This window comes from Maylandia zebra, linkage group LG3 (assembly GCF_041146795.1).
Source record: "Maylandia zebra isolate NMK-2024a linkage group LG3, Mzebra_GT3a, whole genome shotgun sequence".
NCBI lineage: Eukaryota > Metazoa > Chordata > Actinopteri > Cichliformes > Cichlidae > Maylandia > Maylandia zebra.
In genome coordinates, this window is record NC_135169.1 from 42,252,875 (window position 1) to 42,275,566 (window position 22,692).

At 41.4% G+C, this 22,692-nt stretch overlaps 1 protein-coding gene across 2 annotated transcripts in view; it reads right to left on the bottom strand.

Annotated features, from left to right (window-relative positions):
• The window catches only part of LOC101469483 (ADAMTS-like protein 1), a 100,809-nt gene that overhangs the window by 60,548 nt on the left and 17,569 nt on the right, over window positions 1-22,692 (bottom strand). For both annotated transcript variants that reach the window (XM_004554382.4, XM_004554381.4), the window contains exon 2: window positions 3,555-3,671. In XM_004554382.4, the coding sequence (XP_004554439.2) occupies window positions 3,555-3,671 (117 nt within the window). The remainder of the gene's footprint in view (window positions 1-3,554; window positions 3,672-22,692) is intronic.

Consider the following 22,692-nt stretch of genomic DNA (forward strand, 5'->3'; position numbering starts at 1 on the left):
TGCACACAAACACACGCGCACACACTAACAGAGGGATCAGCTTTCAGTAATCTACTTTAAAGTTGCCTGCTGACAAGCTGATCGTATTTGGTGTCTAGACATAGCGGCTAAAGAGAAAACCGTGTGCTCTCTCTCGCTCTTTCCCTCCCGTCTGTTATTTTGACCAAAACAGCACAAAAACATATCAAATCCTGAATGCACTAAATGCTTTCAGATTGTGGCAGATCTGAACTGATGGCAGGTCAGTTTAGCACTCGTGTGCACTTAGTCTTGCTAAAATAAGCATAGCTTATTGCATTAACCAAATGCTACTTCAAAGCATGCATGCAATGATCAGCATCAATAATGCTATTAGAGATGTGCATGCAACACATGCCATGTGCACTAACCAAGCCCCGTGATATCACGAACGCTCCAGAGAAGCATGACAACATTTCTGTATCATGGTCGCTTTGTAACTGGAATAATTTTTCATTTATCATTTATATTACATAAATATATATTTATTTCTATATAAAAACCTGCACGTTGCACCTTCACACCACAAATGTCTTAAAGTAGGTTTAAAAAGAACAAGGAAAACTAAATAAACACAATAATATTCCCTTAAAAGTAAATAGTGTCCAATGAGTGCGCTGCTGTGGCAGAAGTTTGCACTCTCAATGTGTTTAAAGTGTGTATTTTTAATAATTTGGAAAGTGTGTTCGCTGATGATGGTTTTAGGAGGTGTTCCCGATGGTTTTGCATTTTCCTTGCATATGGCCAGACAACCTATCGATGACATTGTGAAGGTAGATGACTGAATGTTTCAAAATTCGATATGTTAAAATGATTTGCAGTTAAACAGGATTTACGTTATTTATTTGTGTTTTATTCTTTTGTATAAATGAGGTAAAAATGATACGTTTTCATCGTTTTGAAGGATTTTAGTGAGCCGCAGTTCTTTAAACCTCAGCAGATCAAAGGAGCACGCAGGGAAAATAAAAATATTCGTGGCCAAACAAAGAGCAGGACTAGCCAGTGCTAGATTTATGAGCAGATTTTCTGTTTATCTTCACATTCTCACTCATTCAGTCTCATTACAAGGAAAAAAACTTTCTCAGACTAAGCCGCCAACATTTCAGCCACCAGACCCCCTGCACACTTTGAATCAGGAACTTCTCAATCCCATAAATTTACTTAATATATGTTTATGAATGCTGACAGTGCTACAGTAAGCGCATGCCATCATATAATGAATATGGGTTAATTAACAAAGGTATGTTAGACCTCAGCTGTACGAGACAGCTCTATTCCATTGAAGTAGATCGCGCTGAGGCTGCCAGGAAAAACACTTTCCTTTGGAGAGAACAATTCATCTGCGGTTCTCTTGGGGGATGGGGTAAAGGGTGCTGGGGAGGTCAGTCATATTGCCCACCGACCAACCCTGGCATATAGTCGTGAAAGTTAAACGAGAGAGAAAGGGAATATACTTTAGAGGGGATCTGCCTCCTGGGTCACTTGCTAATTAAGCTGCATTTATCTTGGCGTTGAGTCAACCTTAATATTGAACCTAGATCCAACACAGAACAGCGCCACAAGCACACAGAGACTGAAAACAGCTGAGTGCTGAAAGGAATCGCAAGTATGGCTCCTGGGAGTCTGTGAGCTCCTCATCTGAAGACACATTAGCATCATAAATTTAGCAAAACGCAGCATTTGTAACGTCAGTTTAAGAAATCCTCTATTTCTGTTCTGCTATTCAGTTAAGTAAGTAGAAAAAAATTTTGTAGATTTTATACATGCAGGTTAACTGCTGGTAATGTCTGCTTTGGCCTTGAATGTTCTCTAAAAGTCATTCTAGATCATGACAATTTCGTTCTACTGGTCTGTCATCAGATTTTACAGATTACAGCTTTCTATCATTTCATCTAAAATAAAGAGGCAGAAGTGCTTTTCCCACAGAGTTAAGTCATTCTATCTATTTACAGTAAATGTGGGGCTATCACAACCAAAGCACCTGTGTGCTGAATGTAACAAAAGTCATTCTAATGAAGCCTATAAAGAGCAGCTGAGGCTGGGATGGCATGACTACAGTATGTCAGAGTGGTTACATAAATACTCTCTGTATGATGTTTGGCTTGAAAATCATTTAAAAAGCGTGCAAATTCAAACATTTGCTCGAGGTCAGTGCGTCATAAATCACACTGCTGTTTGGGTTCAGCATGAAATCCAAACGCTGTAAAGATGGCGTTTGTGGTTTCTAACTGTAAACATGTATAACAGCATCTGAATTCTTGACTCCTTATAGTTTCTTTTTCCCGTTAAATATTTCTCCGGCATATAAAAGTTAAATCATTTAAGGGCAGGCGGTATCTAGAGTTCACATGAACATTACAAAGAAGGCGTGGTCAGAACCCTCCCAAAACTCAAAATGACCTTTGCCCTTTGCAGATCTGTAAGACTATCCAGCACATGCAAGTTGTCAAATAAGTCCTCACGATCCTGCTTGAAAGCACGATGGCGAGTTCAAGCAGATATTTTATTTCAAAAGAAATGTCACTGTTTGATTAGTGGTGTGCATCTGTTGAAGGCTGGTGAATATTCAATACGTTGAGGTCAGATGGTTATTTGCCGAGGCGTGGAAACACGTGTCTGAAGGACTTTCTGCAGAGGTCACAGAGGCACGTAAACCAGAAAAATGCGAGTGAAGTCACGTCAACGACAAAACGTGCTCACAGAAAACACAAAAGCGCAACGTAAAAACTCACCTTGAGCTAACTCTTGGCGCTAACGTAATATAGTTAAAAAGCCTTCAATCACTTTTAAAAGATTGCTCTGTTATCACGCCAGGACTAATCCCATCACTGAGGATGAGGATACACATCAATGCCTGCAACAACATCAGTTTGACACCTTCATACCTCCCTCCCCGACCGCTTAGATAAAACATCTGGGAGAGAGATCAGCTGACAAAAACTGCCACAGGCAGGAATCATGTGTCATCAAAGGTGATGGCAGAGCGCGAGGAATGCGATGGGGCACCCCACCCCCGAACACGCAACAAATGTTAGTGCGTTTGCGTGTGCTGCCCTGTTTTGCATCAAGCTGGGTCAGCCTGCAGTCAGATTACACCTCCTCTCCCAAGGTCCCACAATCATCATTCACTTGCATTCATTACTGAGGTGTAACATAGATGATTTTTCACTCCTCTGCTGCGAAGTGTTATGTAAACACACTGCGATAGATTTATTGGCTGTTTTAGTTTTATCTGACATCTCGATTTATTTAAATGCGAGTTCTAAGGGAAGGAGAATTGGATATTTGAAGTTTATGTTTGAAATTAAAAAGCAGGAATGTGGGAATTCGGTAATAACCAGCTAGAACCCCCTTAAGGTCATCTGGAAGAGGCTGCCTTGGTTATTCCCTGGGTCCCCAGACATGGGGAAGCTGCTTTTACCTTTTATGCTGTGCTCCTGCTTTGTGTGGCACATTGTGTTTTCACCTGCAATAAAACGTGCTATACATATTAAGTTTTTGCTAACAGAGATGAACGGCGATGCTTTTAAACTTACCGGGTCTTCTGGTTTTTGGCCGCCATCATGCAGAGGCTCTTCAGCAAGGTGATCTCGCCGAATCAGCGTGAATTCCCTGATGAACACTGCATCTCCATTGTTGGCCCACACGGCAATCTGAAAAAACAAAGCCACAGTAGCAAAAGTCCTTTGAGTTAAAACACCAACAGCACTGGTGAGACAATTTATGGATTCAAGAATGCTTTAAATGAAATTCTCGTCACATCAGCAGATGCCCCAGCTCCACCTTACGGTGTGGGAACAAGAACAGCTGCGTCCCAAAGTGTCAACAGTCATAGCTATTTGTAATGGTAGCTGACGGTTGCGCAACTTTTACATAATCGTACACAGTTCACACTGCAATTACACATGATTGCAGAGGTGTGAAGACAGGGCAGGGTGTTAATGGAAGCCTTTTGAGAGCGTGTTTGCAGTGATGTGATGCAGCTGAAGGAGGCAGTTGCAGGTTATTATCAAGCTGTGCAACAAGTTGTTGCAACGATATGTTGTCCCTCTGGAACAATGATGAGATTTTTTTTTAATTAAGCAAAACTGTTGCTCTTGCTGGGCCTCCTGAGGTCTGTTTTTTCTTTTCTTTTTGGTTTCTTCTCTCAACCACACATCCCTCCTAATGATGGGAATCATTACAGGCTCTGGAGGAATTCACAGCACAGGAGATCTGATATCACAAGATGTAGTAACCCACATCTTCAGTCAGGAGAGACTGGTGGGGGTGAAGGGTATGTTGGATAGGGCCCATTAGCAGCACAGCAGGGCCCGCATTCTGAAAGACGTGCAGATTCACTGAACGGGGGCCTTCAGCTGCTATCCTTGGGTCATAAACAGCCCTGTAATAACCCGGGTCGAGTGCCTGCCTCCCGGGCCTGTGCTAAGGCAGCACGATGCAGGGCTGTGCATGTGGGTTTGGGGCACTTGAGGCTCAATGTAGGGGGTTGTAGAAATTTTTTGCTGAGGCGAAAAAAGCGCTGCTAAGCAACTGCAGCAAAACTTACGCTGGCTCTGTGTGGGAAAGAGCCGCAGAATGTGCTCTCAAATAAGACAAATCAAATCTGGTGTAAAGCCCCACACTCAGCACCGCTTAGCTGCAGTCACTTAGACTGTGGGGGGCTTCTGTAACAACTCATAAGTCACAGCGTGGCCAAAAGCCTCCTTGGATGACAGAGACCATAATACACAGGCTTGCTTTTGTTGGTTATGGAGCTGAAGATGTGGCAGCTGTTGGGCCAAGTGTAACACTTCGGTTTGTACGTGTCTGAAGATGAACAAAAATAAACATTTTACTTTAGACTGTTTATAATTATTCCAAAGTGGTTGCATGTGGGAGTCTGCAAATCCAGAAGGAGACAAATGAGTGTGAAGACTCACTTGTTAGAAAGTGGTAAAACATGCTGCTGGAAATTTCCAACCGTGCCTCAACAGTTCGAATATCTAAGATCTGTTATGTCTATGCAAGTGAATTCAGCACATTTTAACATCCACCCATTCGTTTTCTTCCACTTATCCAGTTCAGGGTCATAGGGGCTAGAGCCCAGCTGTCATAGGGTGACTGGCAGCGTGCACCCTGGACAGTTTGCTCATCTGACATTTGAAACCAAATAACTGATATGGAAACCTCCAAAACAGTCTATTTCTGAGCATATTGCGCAGGATCTCTAGTCATATGACTAATGTTGTGTCCTTTCTGCTACTGATGCTGAAAAGTAAATGTTGAAGAACCACGCACTATACCGGAGGCTGAGCAAATACCCAGTAAGTCAAGCGTGCAAACATTAAGAAGCTCTGCTGATGTGTGTGTCAGCTAACACGCTCCACAACTTGACCGCAAATGAAGGCCGTGCAGACAATGCAACAAATGTTCCTTCTTAAAACAGACCCCAAACCACAGAAATTACCTTATTGCTATTTTGTAAAACCAGTAAATAACTGACACTGCCTCTGGATTGGCAGACTGGAGCAATGGTTCCCATCTTTAAGAAGGGGGACCAGAGGATGTGCTCCAACCTACAGGGGGACAACTCTCCTTAGCCTTCCTGATCTATGCCAGATATATGCCAGGGTACTAGAGAGGAGAGTTTGTCAACCCTTGGATGCAGGAAGAACAATGCTGATCAAGAAAAACTGGACTCGCTTAAAATTGGGCATGCATGCAGCAGAAATGAGCTTTCGCCAAAGGGTGACTGGGTTCTCCCTTAGAGATAGGGTGAGGAGTTATTCTAGAGGGACTTGGAGCCACTGCTCCTCCACATTGAAAGGAGCCAGTTGAAGTGGTTTGGGCATCTGACAAGGATGCCTCCTGGGCGTCTGCTAGTTGGAGTGTTCAAAGTATGTTTGACTGGGAAAAGGCCCTGGGGCAGACCCAGGACACACTGGAGAGATTGCATCTCTTGGCTAGCCTGGAAAGGAGGAAAGGAGGAGGTAAATAGGGAGAGGGAGGTCTGTGCTGCTTAGGCTGCTGTCCCTGTGATCTCTTTGGATAAGAGGAAGAAAATGGACAGATGGATGGTCCCAATTGGGAAATAACAGATGATGAAGCAAAGCCTAATTTGGGGTGTTTATATCCTATGATAGGTTAAAAATCTAACTTTAACCTTTAACTTTAAAGATCTATGAGTATTCAAGTGTTTTCATGCACCTGTGACATATCAGTGGGTGATGTCAGGGTGGCTACTTCATTCTTTAATATATTTTATGGATATTTTTCAAATAAATTAATATAAACAGACCTAAAAAGGGCGTACACTCAACAGAGTACACAAACATGACTCCGCTAATGTCGCTCCGTGTCGGCCAAATATGGGAATTAATGAGTGTGTTAGATCTTTGACAAGCACAAATGTTCCAGTTTATGTACACTTAAAGTTTGAAGTTTGGAGCCAACTCCAACTGGTATTCAAATATCTAAATCTGCATTTGGGTTTAAATGCAGTGTGTGTATGTGCGCGCGTCAATGTCACAAAGAGCAAGGGTGAAAGTAAAACAGGGAGCCAAGATGGTGATTCATTAACCTCCAAGGCGAGTTAGATTTCAAAGAGCACGTCTCAACCAAGGAAGAGGAGAGGAAGTGAACTCCGGGGCAAGTTGGGTCTTCAAAAGCACATAATCAACAGTAATAACATCCAACCTGATATTATAATTGAGCTTTCCTATAACGAGGTGCCAGCTTCCACTGTTTGGGTGGAAACGATGAAAAACGAGTGACTTTTGCCATGCTACTCTAGACCAAAACCTAGACTTCTGTTTCATGCACTGGTGCCTTTGATAAATAAGATTCCTTCCAATGTTTAGATAAGGAACCCCCCCTCACCCCCTTTTAAAGACTTGCTGCTGTCTGAATAAAACCTAAGAGGAAAAGATATTTTTGCTAATCTACTTTCAGAGGGGTTTATGTGAGCTTTCATTTAACACATCTTGGAGGAGGAAACACGGTGGCCCTATTTTCCTCCCTTTCTCTACTCTTCTTTCATAACCAAAAAACCCCAGCATGACCTTTTTCTCATCTGAGGATTTTCACCATATCCGTTGCTACCCGCCCACACATCAGCTAGTTAGAAGATTTGTTTAAGCATGAGATTATGAGTGCTTAGCAATATTTCAATTACACATCAGGGTTTCAGAACTGATGAAGGTAACTCATAAAAAATGCTGAGACTTGGCACACCTCAGGTTACAAGACACCCCTTAATGTACTGTAAGATGAAAAGGAAAAAACAACCCGCCTGGTTATAACTTTCACCTCAGCTATCCACACAGGAAACCTTAAATGTAACAGTTCATGACAAAGCTTTGTGAGAAAACTAAGTAAAATTGAAGCACTACTTTCATCACATTCTCTGATTCCTGATGGATTATTTAGTTATCTAATATTCTTCCTCAGGCAGCCTTTGAAGTTGTACCACCTCCCCAGTTTCTCTGCCAGATTTCACTCAACTTGATTTACTAGTGTCTGTCTCCCAAGTGCAGTCTGTCCTAAGAACAAGAAGAGAAGAAGGGCAAGGAGCTCAACTTGCTGTGATCTTCAACTCCCACCACTTTTCATCTGGAACAGCATTAGGAATGAGAAGCCTCAGGAGACAGAGAGGAAAAAAAATCATCAACCTCTGATTGATGAAATATTTTCCTGGCACTGTCACATCCCTTTGCGTGCGGGTCTGTGTGTCCCACTTGTTAACGTCTGCTAACGATGCACAGCACCTTCACGGTGATGCACTTTGTTTCTATGACACTTTAAAGTTGTCTTGAAGCAGCCTGCTTTACTTACAATCTGGTGCATTTCCTGTTGAAACAGGATACTATAAAACAGTGCAAGAAGAGATTAGTTAAAAATGTAAACAGAATTCAACACATTCACATGGCGGCCATTTGCCTCGCTAGGGTCTCGCTAAAGGGAAGCTCAAGTATTATTACTAGAATAACGTTGCTGCTCCAGGTGGGAAATCAAATAATTTGGATAAATCAGAAATATCACACACTCTCTTGGTTACTCAACAACTGAAGAGACAATACATAGAAAAGTAGTGGGGCGTACTGGTCAATTAGCTAATGCTAGACAACGGCTACACTTAGCATTCAAACATTTTCTAGCTAACTTTGCTACCAAATAGTGTTAGAGTAAAGGTGTAAATCGAATCTGAAATATCAAGTTTGGACACAGTTTAGATGCATTTAAGTGTTGAAGGAAATAATGCTGGATTCACTCATTCTGACAATATCACATTAGCTAACTCTGAAAATGTTCTGGTTAAGCTAGTAATATTACGCAACATTAAACTCACTGGAAGACATGCATTCAACAGCAACTTTATTAAGTACACCTGTTCAGCTGCTTGCTATCAGAAATATGGACTGCGACTGTCCCATGTAACTGTCTTTAGGGTTCACAGAGAATGGTCTGAAAAGGAGTGAGTAGTAGTGAGTGAAAACGCCTTATTGATGCTGGAGGTTAGAAGAAAATGGGCAGACTTATTCGAACTAATGGGAGGGCAACAGTAACTAAAATAGCCACTGCACACCTAAGGTATGCAAAAGAGCTTCTCTGAACACATAAACCATGAAGCAGATGGGATTCAGCAGAAGATGCTTGGCAAAATGTTACTTTGTCTGCAGACTCTCAATTTGAGCTGCAACTCTCAAATGGTAGAGTCCGAATTTGTTGTAAACAACATAGAAGCATGGCTCCATCCTGCCTCTTATTTTTTTTTTTTTATTTACATTTTCTCCCTTTACTGTACAGATTGTGTGATCTCCCAAATGCAATGCAATGCAAACTGTTGATTCTGCATCGTACATACTGGTCCAGAAAATATCACCTATTATGCAGTTACTGCTGTGTATTATTTCACACAAAGCAGAGGGCGGGAATGACAAAATATTTTTTCATACCAGAAAAAGCTGCGATATCATATGTTATAGTGCATCATGGCCATATTTGGTCAAAGCTGATAAAGCAATGGGACTCATTGACGTCAGAAACCATCAAGCAATTCCAAGTCCAAGCCCTTATAGAGAGTAAAGTTGAGAAAGAGAGCGTAGGCGACGTCACTATCCTTCATAAACACAAACCTTTGACCAGTGAGCACGCGGCTTGCAGCAGCACAGTTTCTTCACTCTATGTCCGGTTGTGCAGTCCCGTTCAAACAGAAGACACAAGCAAGACAGCGCTCCGATGTGACAGGCGTACCTCTGCTCATCAAAAGCCATGGCGGTGGAATCGACCGTTTCACCTGAACATCACAGCCTCTCATATGTCCAGCACAGGGGCAGATATGATGAAGTCCAAAAATATCAAAACGCGAGGAAGAGGAGCTCAAAAGATTTTTACCCTCCTCTGATGGCCTCTGTGAGGAGATTCTCTGTGAGAATCGGGGATGGAGAAACTGAACAGACTTTGAGTCACACGGACAATGTGTTAGGCTTTGTGGCCTTCCAGATGTCAAATATAGGAAAAGAGGTGAGAATTACACTGTTGCATTGCTGATACTATGGCTGATCAGAAAGGTCCTTTCAGATATGTTATTTTTCATATTTATTTCCTATCTTATTCATAGCCTTTCCTTTTTTGTTTTCTTTAGGTCACGAGCAGTTGTCCAAGCATTTCACTACATATCGTACTGTGTATGACTGTGTACGTGACAAATAAAATTTGAATTTTTGAATTTGAATTTGAACTGTTTGGGAGTCAAACTGAGACAAACCGTTTTAATAAAAACTGACTGTGTGGTTTGTTAGAAATAGTCTCAAAAGTAAAAATCTGTACATTCAGTGCAAGTAAATACAACGAAAGAGAAAAAATGTTTTTTTGGCATCAGAGAAGGTTTGGATGAAGGTTTTTTAATCCAACTAAAGTGAACATGCCTCCAATTTTCTCTCGTTTCAGGTGTTGGCTTTATCGTCTGACAGGAAGCAGTCAGCAAGACATCAACACCTAACAGACCCGACTGTCACCATCTATCATTAATACGGCCTGTGAAACTGCTGCTCATAAACTGGAAATATAAAACGAAAAGCCTTGCATTTATAACACGGAGGGACTATTTCAGGCCTTGTAAATGTGTATAATAGTTTTTGCTACTATATTGAAAAAACATTTGTAAATGGTTTCTGAATTATGTATTTATTTGTAATGGGACAAAAAATGCTAAAAAGTTGTTTAGTACAGTTTAAATTGGGGAATAAAATGAAAATAAAAGGACAAAACTACACTTGTGTAGTTTTTTCACTGTATCATCACTTTTACAGTCTAGTGTTGAATGTCAGGGATTCCTTGCAGCTGCCTGATGAGTAACTACAGCATTAGCCAACTGTTTCCATTAGCTATTTTGCACAAATAAAGACAGAGGACCGGTATACTTATATTAACTAAATCAATCAGGCTACATCATTCAGCAAGGTTATCCATAACCTGCCTCTGACTCAGAGTTATTTACTGTGTCCCATGGTTTCTCTGCGCGAGGCAACGGGATAACTCATCCAAAGAGTTCATCATCGATCATTTTATTCCACAGTTGTCACCAGCCATTTTTCTGAAACTATCCAGTGGCTTTTGCAAAAATCCCTTCTAACCACAAAATATCTGCCTGCAATGCAAACAGAGACCAAATACTGTAATGCTCACACCGGCTGTGCCTTTACAATAAATCACAGCTCGTCACTCCCGAGTTGACCACGAGCTGACTGCAACCTGAGCGCTTGACCCGTCTAAGTGTGCAACATTAGCAAGTAGCATATTTCCTTCTAAGCAGACAGGTTGGTCCACCTGCTGACCATGTGCGAGGCCACGAGGGTTCATTGTGGAGTTTCAGCTTTAGTGGGGAGCTAATTATGTGGTGGGACAACTCAGTGCCTCCAACCCTTGGTTTGCAGTACATTCAGTACAGATGGAGCTGTGAAATTCAGTCCTGGGGCTTTTGTATCCTATTAGCCAGCATGGAGACATCTCAATGCAAAAATAGCTTCATGGCTAACATTAATCTGTGTACCAGACATCGTGTGGTTTCCCTGCTCAGGTAACAACCTCTCTTATATTTAATGTGGAGGTTTGTAATAAAGCCATCCAAGAAGTCTGACAGTTTAAACGACAGCGTGGAGTGCTGTGACACTGTAAGTAGCTGAGCACACAGAACTACCACTGGAAGTGTACAGATGATTTTGCATGATTCTCCCTCACCTGCAGTCGAATACAAAGCCAGTCAAATCAAGGTACTGATAGAGAAAGAAAGCACCCTCTCTGGTCCCCACTGAACTGGTAAAAAGCACACAAGCAAAGCAGCTGTGTATAAGATGTCATTCTGATTTACTGTTTAAAGACCTCCTTGGAGAGGTGGATCTCAGCACTTCTGTGCATGTAAAACACCCAAGATGCTTGGAAAAAATCTGAGCGATGTGGGGAATAACTTTAGGAGTACAAACAAGACAGAAGGAAAATATGAGCTGTTAAAAACAGATAAAGAAGGCAAATAAGATAAATCAAGCAGCTGATTTCAAAGTAAACATTAGCACTGTGTAGCACTTTCTGTATTGGGTTATTCGGTCCCATTTATTTCAGTGCACACATGTGGGGGGGTTTTAAGCTGGAAAGTCAACATTTCTGTATACATAATAAATAAGAAAGCTACGTATAATGTGCAAGTTACCTGTTATAGGGCAACGCTACTTTACCTGTGTGTGGATATCAGTTTGTTGTGGTTCAAAAATCAAATGAATGCAGCTTTAACTTGTTACAGAGAAACAGCTTCTCACGTCAGATCAAATTTAAAGGAGGCGCAGTGAAAGAAACAGTCATGTACAATAACACGAGTCTGATGAGACACTCTTGACCCCGCAGGGCTCACAGAGTATACCAGCTGCAGGAAAAGATAACAGGGCCACACGGGTTCCCACAGTGCTAGCGAGTGGAGACTGACAAAGTACTGAAGGGAAGACCACATCTGCACACATCTGGCACAGAGATGAAGGGGAAGGCATTAGACCAAGACATACAACTTTCTTCATTACTTCAAATTGGAAACCATGCACCTCAGTAACTCTTCTGCTAGAGCACGCACAACTTGTGCTTAAGCATGTCTTCAATTAACACACTGACCTTGTTAATTCGTTAAAATACAACAGGAGGTTTTAACAGCACGATTCAGGATTTCTGTACTGATCGGTTACCTTCTTTGAAACTGCAGTTTAAGGTCTGGCTAACCAAGGCCTCAATCACACAGGCCTTGAGACCTGTCAGCAGGTTGCTCTGGTTCCTGATACTTTGCATGGAATACAAATAGAAACAAAATTAGAAAGAGAGAGCATATTTCGTCATCTTGGCTTCTCTTCATTATGTCCTTATTAAATCCGGAATCTAATTTACAATCCTTCTTGTCACATACAACATCTTGAAAAATCAGGCCCATTCTCAACTGAAAGACCCCAGTAGAGCACTTTGCTCTTAGACTGCTGACTTACTTGTGGTTCCTTGAATGTTTAAAAGTAGGCAGTCTTCAGCTTTCAGCCCACTCCTCTGTGGGCGGAGACAGACACCCTCTCGCTTTTAAGAAGATTAGGCTTAAAACTGAGTGTTTCTTCTTCACCACTCAGCACTCGGCATTTAATCATTAGTTATTATTAATATCTGGCTCTCTTCCACAGTGTGTTTTTTGTCCTGTCTCCTTCACCTCCAACCAGTAAATGCTCGCCCCCTCCCTGAGCCTGGTTCTGCAGAGGCTTCTTCCTGTTAAAATAGTTTTTACTTCCCACTGTCGCCAAGTGCTTGCTCATTAAGCAATAGTGAAACTGTGACAAAAGTCTGACTCAAACTAGAAATGGAGAATTGCCTTTTGAAATGTGCTGCAGCAAGGCACAACGTTTATTCTGAAGGCAGATATCTCCATTTCCAGGTCCCTTGGAATTTTATAAGTTTCACTGCAGCTCAAAGAGTAAATGCCACAAAATGTTTGCAACCAAAATAATCACACGGAGGGTTTTAGTGCAGCAACCTCTTTGCAGTTGTTTTCACTCAGCAGCAGCCAGCAACCTCCAGCAATCTCTCATCAACCGGTCGGGGAATACATATTTTTCCCTAGGAGTTCGCCAGGGTTGCTGACCAGTCTCTAGGTCTGTGTGAGTCCGATGAATTTAGGATTCATTGCTAGTTAAAAATGTGTCTATTGTGACTAAACGTTTGTAATTTTACTAGCTTCAAAGAACCTTGCTTCCAAAGTTTTACACATTAAGAATTATGCGCATTCACTCGTAACAGTGTCTCTGGCAACAGAAGTTGAGTAGTAACGAGATATTACTTTTTTGGGTCAAGCTGGCCTTTCAGTGACTGAAAGAAAAAGAAGGGAGGCCTCAGCTGGGCTCGGCTTTGATGTCACAGCTCTGATTCAAGACATCCACCCAGTTTGCATCTTCCATCACACCCACTTAAAAGACAAAAAAGTCACTTGTTTGTCTAAGCCTCTGCCCATGATGAATGGCCTTGGCTCTTTGTTCTGGTTGATTCCATCGTGAAACACAGATGTGAAGGTTATGTAAGAAGAGTGTGAAACCCAAGCAAGCAAGGGTGGACAAATCATGATCGAGTCACATTTTCAAAGGAGGAGATAGTTTACCGAAATCATCCATCTTCTGCTCCGCTGGCCTTACGACAAAGGCAGATTGACCAAATCTATCATGTTATTTCACACCGAAGAGGATCGTTAAATGTTATTAATTTACCACAACGGGCGCAGAGTAAGTTGCCTGAAGTAACCATCTGGGCAGGGATAGAAAGACATCCATCTCTAACCTTTAAGATCATGCATCTCTGGCCTGTTTGGTGCTCTGCGTATCGCATTCTGTCTGATAAATACACCTGATAGAAAGCATATGTACACTTCATACATATTTATCACTGAAAAGCATCACTACTGTGTGAGAGAAACTGTAAACTATCATATCAATATAACGCTAGCAGCCGTGCAACCATCGGACATGGATGGGGTGTATATGTTTTAGGGGGGCTGCAGCAGCTGTGTAGCTGCTTTTCCTCGCAGCTTTTCATTAGTCTGATCGATTCATTAGTCCATCTGTGGATCTGTCCAGTGGTGTTAAGTAATGCTGACTTCTGTCAGTAATGAAGCTGTGCAAGTGTGTGAACACAGGGCCGCCTGCCATGACCAAAGAGGCTACAGAGATGGATGGTGCAGTGGTGCGTTTGATTTACTGTACTGCACGCACACACACACATTCAAAAACATCTGTCCCCCTTCATCACATCAGTTCGTAGAAGGATTCAAATAGACAGCTGGGTGGCACAATTACAACTCGATGTTCCACGCATAGCAGGCCAACGAGTTCACTGTGCTACTGCACGGCCGATGCAAAACACCAGGGTCATTTCACACATGACGGCGATCGTCACAAGATAACTGAAGGTAACAGTTTCTACAGGGTTTCGTGGCTTTGTAACTTTCCATTCAGGTTTTAGTCTTCAGATGCTTACAAAGAAAATGATGTAAGACCCACATAAAATACGCTTCTTTTAAAAAATGCAATTAATAGCTGATTTATTTACGAAGCATTTGATCATTTTACAGCAGGTGGGTTAAAGTACATCACTCATCAAAAACTATTAAAAGAACATAAAAATTACATTGTCAGTGTGCAACACTGTCTCACAGCAGTTTTTGAAATACTCGGCCAAAATTAGTCATGTTCCTGGGAATAAAAATTAAAAATGTAACTCATATTTATAAATTCTTGTCCATTTTATGACTGCAATATGACATAAAAATGTCAGTTCAATTATATTTTCCCTCTGAACTGTGTGGTGCAAAACCGGATCAGATTTGGGTTTTTGGAGGGCCCAAAGTCAAGTAGTACTGGTCACAAATCAGCAAATTTCTCCTATTTCATCTATTATTTAACATACCATTAGCTGTTGCAGAATTCTCTGTGGCGGTGGCCCACACATTGATCATGCATGAAAGCGGTTGATGCCAGACCTCCCAGAAGACCAATCCACTAATCACACTTTTCTTTGAAATAGACAAAGAACAAACCTGGCAAGCTGTTAGCGTGAATCGTGGCCAAATAACTGGAACCTTGGGGGTTTTCAGTAAAGGTAACACTTCTTCACCAGTGAAATCAGTGTAAACTGTGCTGTACTGATCTGTGAAGAATTGCGAGACCTCTGCAGTCTCATACCGCAGCAAAGGCCAACAAATTTGTTCCGCAGAGTTTCCCAAACTGTTTTCACCGACATCAACGTGCGCTGTGAAAGCCGTCTGCGGTTACCGTCGAATTACTAGTGCATTCCTTCTCCCAAATTAAGCCCCTCATTTGCGGAGTTGCCTGACCATCCAACAATCTTAATTTCCATATTCTGTGGCATTCTCGAGCCCTGACCTCATCTGGCTGGCAGCGAGGCAAATAATGAAATGGGCCCTGCCTTTAGCGTGGCATCTTTAAGTATCCAGCAATCTGCTCCCTAATCTATACTCCATTCTTCAATTGTGTTCCACATTATTGGAAGCCAGCTGCACATCAGGCACAAAATGGAAAGAATTTTGGATGTTTACCAGTACGCTGAGGTTTCTGCCAGTTACACAGACCAAAACTTAATTTCATTTGCTTTTTCTTTACAGTGTGTGCATGACAGTGGCCATGTCCTGTTATCATCTATCAACTGGTGAAAAGGGAAAGTTGCAGACGGGGCAGCATATTTATAAATTCAGACCCAAGTTAATCAAACAACAGCCTAGAGGCTTTAAAAAGTATTTAGGCTCATAAACCCATCACTGAGTTTATTGCATTAAGTGTCTGCTTCTTTCATTAATCAAATAGTGATGATTTATCTTAGATACTACAGGGAGTGCAGAATTATTAGGCAAATGAGTATTTTGTCCACATCATCCTCTTCATGCATGTTGTCTTACTCCAAGCTGTATAGGCCCAAAAGCCTACTACCAATTAAGCATATTAGGTGATGTGCAACTCTGTAATGAGAAGGGGTGTGGTCTAATGACATCAACACCCTATATCAGGTGTGCATAATTATTAGGCAACTTCCTTTCCTTTGGCAAAATGGGTCAAAAGAAGGACTTGACAGGCTCAGAAAAGTCAAAAATAGTGAGATATCTTGCAGAGGGATGCAGCAGTCTCAAAATTGCAAAGCTTCTGACGCGTGATCATCGAACAATCAAGCGTTTCATTCAAAATAGTCAACAGGGTCGCAAGAAGCGTGTGGAAAAACCAAGGCGCAAAATAACTGCCCATGAACTGAGAAAAGTCAAGCGTGCAGCTGCCAAGATGCCACTTGCCACCAGTTTGGCCATATTTCAGAGCTGCAACATCACTGGGGTGCCCAAAAGCACAAGGTGTGCAATACTCAGAGACATGGCCAAGGTAAGAAAGGCTGAAAGACGACCACCACTGAACAAGACACACAAGCTGAAACGTCAAGACTGGGCCAAGAAATATCTCAAGACTGGTTTTTCTAAGGTTTTATGGACTGATGAAATGAGAGTGAGTCTTGATGGGCCAGATGGATGGGCCCGTGGCTGGATTGGTAAAGGGCAGAGAGCTCCAGTCCGACTCAGACGCCAGCAAGGTGGAGGTGGAGTACTGGTTTGGGCTGGTATCATCAAAGATGAGCTTGTGGGGCCTTTTCGGGTTGAGGATGGAGTCAAGCTCAACTCCCAGTCCTACTGCCAGTTTCTGGAAGACACCTTCTTCAAGCAGTGGTACAGGAAGAAGTCTGCATCCTTCAAGAAAAACATGATTTTCATGCAGGACAATGCTCCATCACACGTGTCCAAGTACTCCACAGCGTGGCTGGCAAGAAAGGGTATAAAAGAAGAAAAACTAATGACATGGCCTCCTTGTTCACCTGATCTGAACCCCATTGAGAACCTGTGGTCCATCATCAAATGAGAGGGAAAAGGAGGGAAAACAGTACACCTCTCTGAACAGTGTCTGGGAGGCTGTGGTTGCTGCTGCACGCAATGTTGATGGTGAACAGATCAAAACACTGACAGAATCCATGGATGGCAGGCTTCTGAGTGTCCTTGCAAAGAAAGGTGGCTATATTGGTCGCTGATTTGTTTTTGTTTTGTTTTTGAATGTCAGAAATGTATATTTGTGAATGTGGAGATGTTATATTGGTTTCACTGGTAAAAATAAATAATTGAAATGGGTATATATTTGTTTTTTGTTAAGTTGCCTAATAATTATGCACAGTAATAGTCACCTGCACACACAGATATCCCCCTAAAATAGCTAAAACTAAAAACAAACTAAAAACTACTTCCAAAAACATTCAGCTTTGATATTAATGAGTTTTTTGGGTTCATTGAGAACATGGTTGTTGTTCAATAATAAATTTATTCCTCAAAAATACAACTTGCCTAATAATTCTGCACTCCCTGTAGTCTGTTTAATGAGAACTAGCTTTCTGCTAAGTTTACAGAACAGTGCAACAATCGGTCCAACTGTGTCTGTGCATGTGCAGTGTCTTTAGAGATTTTTCACTTTTTATACACTGCATAGTGTGGTGAATTTAATTTCACCATTCCCACTACAACTGGATTCAATCAGCCAATGAGGAAAAAGTGAAAACAGAATTTACTGTAAATCTATAAAAAAATAAAAAACAGAAATATGTCTTTTGAAAAAAACTATATCGATACTCTTTAGGACCCTTTCAGAGCCATGACAGATTTAACTCTTCTCAGGTATGTCTGTAAAGTTTTTGCAAACCTAAATTTTGGAAATTTATCCCATTCTTCTTGGTAAATCCTTCATCATCAATGGAAGCATTTGTTACCTGCCATATTCAAGTCTCTTCACAGAGATCAGATGAGGTCTGAGGCTGAGCTCTGGCTGGGTTACCCATGGACACTTGTCCTCATGTCACTCCAGTGTTGTCTCGGCTCTCTGGTCCACTGTTATGCTGAAATATAATTCGCTACCTCAGTCTCTGCTCTCTACAGCAGGTTTTCTTCAATGAGCTCTCACTGTCTCTACTGTTAAGAAACATCCCGACAGCATGATGCTGCCACCACCATGCTTCATTATGGGGATGTTATTATTGATGGTGTTTACCACCCACTCACCAACCGCTCTTGGTTTAACTCGTCAGCTCAGTTGTTTTTTTTGCTTCTGAAAGTCTTATAATACACTTTGGCAAACTCTAAGAGCGCTGGCTGCTCTACTATAAAGGTCTGATTGATAGTCCTGCTGAGATGGCTGTTCTTTTGGAAGGTTATTCCATGATTGAAGCATTTTTGGGGTGTTTATTGGGTTTCTAGTCATTTTCATGACCAACAGGCCATCCGCTTAGTCACTTTTTTCAACTAAGTGACCAACTCTAAGAAGAATCCTGGTGGTTTTCAAGTATTTCCATTTCACTATTCATCGCGCTTTGAGGACAGCACGTCCTCGCCCCCAACGCGTACCAACACTTATTACGTCGGTATGTTTCAGTTTCTTTCAGTCACCCAACACGTTCTTATGTTACGCATTCGGAAAAAGGAGGAAACATGAGAACTGTTTGTATCATAGGGACGTGTAAGGTTACCTTTTGCGTTCCCATGGGACGCCTCGGGGCTGACAAATCGTTGGTATGTTACGCATCGGGAATGATTAATGCTGTGTTGAGGAAAACTCACAGATTTCAAAATGTGTGCCGCTTTCACTTTTTTAATTGTGGTAGTCTACAGAGACCTACAGAGGGCTTATTTCTTGTATTAACACACAGTTTCAGTTCAGGAATTTGAAAAATATAGGTTTGTACTTTTTGGAAAGCATTTTCAGAATCCTCTGCTTGGTACAGGTGGACTCCAGTCACCTCAAGGAATTACAAAACAGTATGTCTACCAACACTTACACCACTGCGGGGTCCGAACCAGTTTTTACATTTTACCTAAATGGCAATTCATATAAAAATTGCATTTAAATATCAATAAAGTATAAACATACAATTATCTAACAACATATCAAAAATAAGGAAAAGGGTCAGATTTATAAAATGATGCACCGTGGCAGTGGTTGCACAGATGTGGTCATTTCAACAAAAGTTTGGGTTTATTAAAAAAGAGGGGAAAAGTCTTTTGCACATATTTATACACGTGATAAAATAAATGTAGGCATAGTGTGTTTGCTTTTGCTGAGATTAAGTCCTGCAGTTTTACTTGTACCTGTGTGCATCTGACACATTTGATACGTTTTGATCTGATACATTTTAATTTACTCAGGTTGTCTTGGTCTAATATTAAAATCTGTTTGATGATCTGAAACATTTAACAAATATGTGAAAATTGGAGAAATCAGGAAAGGGGAGGTACTTTTTTCAGGACACTGCATGTTGAAAAAGGAAAAAGAATACTAAAGAGAATCGGAAGATAATTTAGTAAATGTGTATTCTCTTATAAAAGTAAGGCCCACGACTATTAGAACAGACCAGTTGTACAAGGCCTATGGTGGGTAACGTCTAAATTCAGTCTGGCATTTAAAGCAACACAACAGTTATTGAGCACCCTAAACTCGATCTAAAAATCTGAGTTTTTATAACAGTCAGGTTTTTATGATGCTACAGTACCAGACTGAACACTGACAATAACTTGAATCTGTCTGACAGACTGTCTCAAACACCCCCACTTGACTCATCACTGACAGACAAAAATGCAGAAGAAAGCCAGTGATTTCTTTAAGGTCCTCTGAATATGACAATCATCGTGGGAGTTATTAAAATGATGTATTCCCAACTGGTCTACATGATGCAGTCAACTTTTATGTGACCAAACAAAGGCTGCTGTCCACAGAAGACTGACTAATCTACTCAAACTTCTAAAATCAGCAAAGATACTATACAAAGATGTCACTTTAGAAAATACGTCTCAAAAAGATGGCAAAAACAAGAGCGAGCGCGTTAACACTTTGGTAGTTGATGCCAGTAATGGAGGATAATTGCAGAGACTTGTGACAATGATACCATGTCAAGAAAAATTATTTAAATGTCCTTGTCATACTTGTGTAATTGCTGACAAGAGGGAGCGGTGTGATGAATGACATCCCTGACATCTGGGCCGCGGCCAAAATGGCGTTTGAAGGAAGGGGAGCGCATGGTGGATGGGTGGGTGAGGGAGTGAGTTGGCACAGTGCATCCTCCACATTCCCTCTGTATTAAAGAGACAGATCGGAGGCGCCATTTGAACTCTTAAACATGCCACTGGAGATTTATCTGACATCATGTGTGAGCCCACTATGGGGCCCCTGTTTATCTAACTTTATGTTTCATTACGTCGTACTGTTCATGTAAGTTATGAAGTCTTTGTTTATAGTAATATCCTATAGGGAGTTCCAGGTTTGCTATACTGTTTGTTTTGCAATCTTACAATTTTGTTATGTTTTTCTGCACGCATGTGTGCAAATTCCAGGAACGTGAGTTTCTTCATTGTACTTGAAGCATGGCAGGTCCCTCCCTTTTAGGCCCGGCAACAGCATAAAGAGAGACACCGCACCGTGTGTTTGTTTATGCATTAGGGCTCCCTGTGGACCCTGCCTGAAAAGCACTCCATTATCTCAGAAAAATCATTTAGGTCCAAAGCAAAAGCACAGTCAAAAGAAGCTCCTCCCACTGTATACCATGGTCAGCTAATATATATAAAGCAGGTCACGCTGGTTCACCAGAAATGGAAAGATTCACTCATCAGGGTTTTACTGTACCGATCACGCCCCAAGCTATTGAAGAAATTCTTTCCCAAACAAACTATTGTCAGTTACGATAACACTTAACTTGTTCCAACAACGGCGCACTTGAAAGGACAGTCTTTAAAGACGTGGGGAGAACTGCTCAGCATTCCTGAAGGAAGTGCTGTTCCTCTGTGTGCACAGCTAAGCCTGTGTGTTCGACTGATTCTGAGTGCTCGGCCTTGAATGTAGAAATACATATGTGTGACTTAAAATGTGCTGCTACACAGAGGGGGGACACAGTGGGGACATTTTATAAAAATATGTGTGTTTTGTATTTGTCTTTGTAGCTGAAACCAGATTCTCGTGTTAATACGCGCTATCTGACATTTAGGAGAAAAAAGGATTGAGTTTGGCTACGAGTCAAGGTCACAGCCATAAAGATCTGCAATGTCAGCTCACGTCTGCGGCATGAACTCTGCTTGTCAATCTGACGGCAACACGATAGTATCCACTTTTCTTCTCCCGCTGCTTTTGTTCTCCTGGATGGAGGCAGGGAGCAGGCTTTTGCCTGTGCACTGTACTACTTGGCAGCACATTCAAAACGATGGTTTGCGTTACAAAACACAAACATATATGAAATAGTGAGTGTTTATTATTATATATTAGCTAATTACCCAATGAACATGTTGCGAGAAATTGAAATGAGATTCAGAATTTTTCAGATACGGAGTTGGGACTATGTCTGAGGAGGCAGAGAAATCGTTTCAGAGAGCCGGAGCAGCGTCTGAAACGAGTTTCTGAGGCAAAATAATACTATTTTACTATTTATATATTCGGTACCGTGCACGTTTTGAGCCACAAGAGCACTTGTTACCAAATTTTACGGTCTGATTGGTCAGATTTCTTTATTAGGATCCAAAAAAATGTAAAAAGAAAAAATAGAGCTTGGTTCAAAAAAATAAATACCGCTTTATGTGAATGGTGTGAATAGTTGCACTGAGAATAGGTGAGTCCCAAACAATATTTTAATACACTAAATATTTGCACAGCTTTATTTTCCATATAATATACAGTATATTAGGACTTTTTTAATTTTTTACCTTTTTTGTTTTTTGCACAAAAAAAGGTTTTTCATTTTAAGCAGAAGTTAATTTCTTTGGTGGGCTAAAAACACCAGCTGTTGACATTTAGCTATATAGCATCAACTATTTAGCTATTTATGCTAACATCAGGTCTACAGGTTAAAAACACAGTCATCACAGCTGCTAAAAAGAGCTCCTTTTAGGGTGAAATGGATAGGCCCACACATGATACTGTGTTCAAAGACTGAAGTTAAAGTTATAAGTCCCGGGCATCACTTCACCGTTGCTTGAGAAGAAGCAGGATTTAGTTTTGTACAATCAAACATAACGGTTCTGGCTCGGCGGGGGAGTAGAAACACCCCCATACGGTCCAGTAAAGTTTTGCTTATTTCCAGTTGCTATGTTTAAATCATTGCTGTTTGGGATATCCTCATAAACTGTGAGTCCTTTAGGGAGTAGGTCAAACTGAAGCAACAAAGGCCACTTGAGGTAACATAACTGTGTGCTTAGATTTTCATATGGGATGGACTCTTCTGACATAAACATTTTTTCTTTTTTTTGCACTCCGTCAGTGTCAGCTGACTGATGGTCGAGCGGCTCACATCCCCTCCCTGTTGACTTTGGTGGTGCTCCTTCAAAAGAAATGGATACCTACTGTCATGCCAAACGCTTGGGGAGAGAAATGAGGAAAAGGCTGAGAAATTAAACTGACAAGCAGGGGTATGTTCACATGAGAGAAATATAGCAAAAAAGTACCCACAGTAGCACATTTGTCAGCCTTGTTCAGCCTGGCAGTTCAGCTCGTGTGCACTGCGGAAGGCAGCTGAATATGCACTACTGAAATGAAAGAAGAAAAAAGAGGTTCAAGGCAAGGCAAATAATTG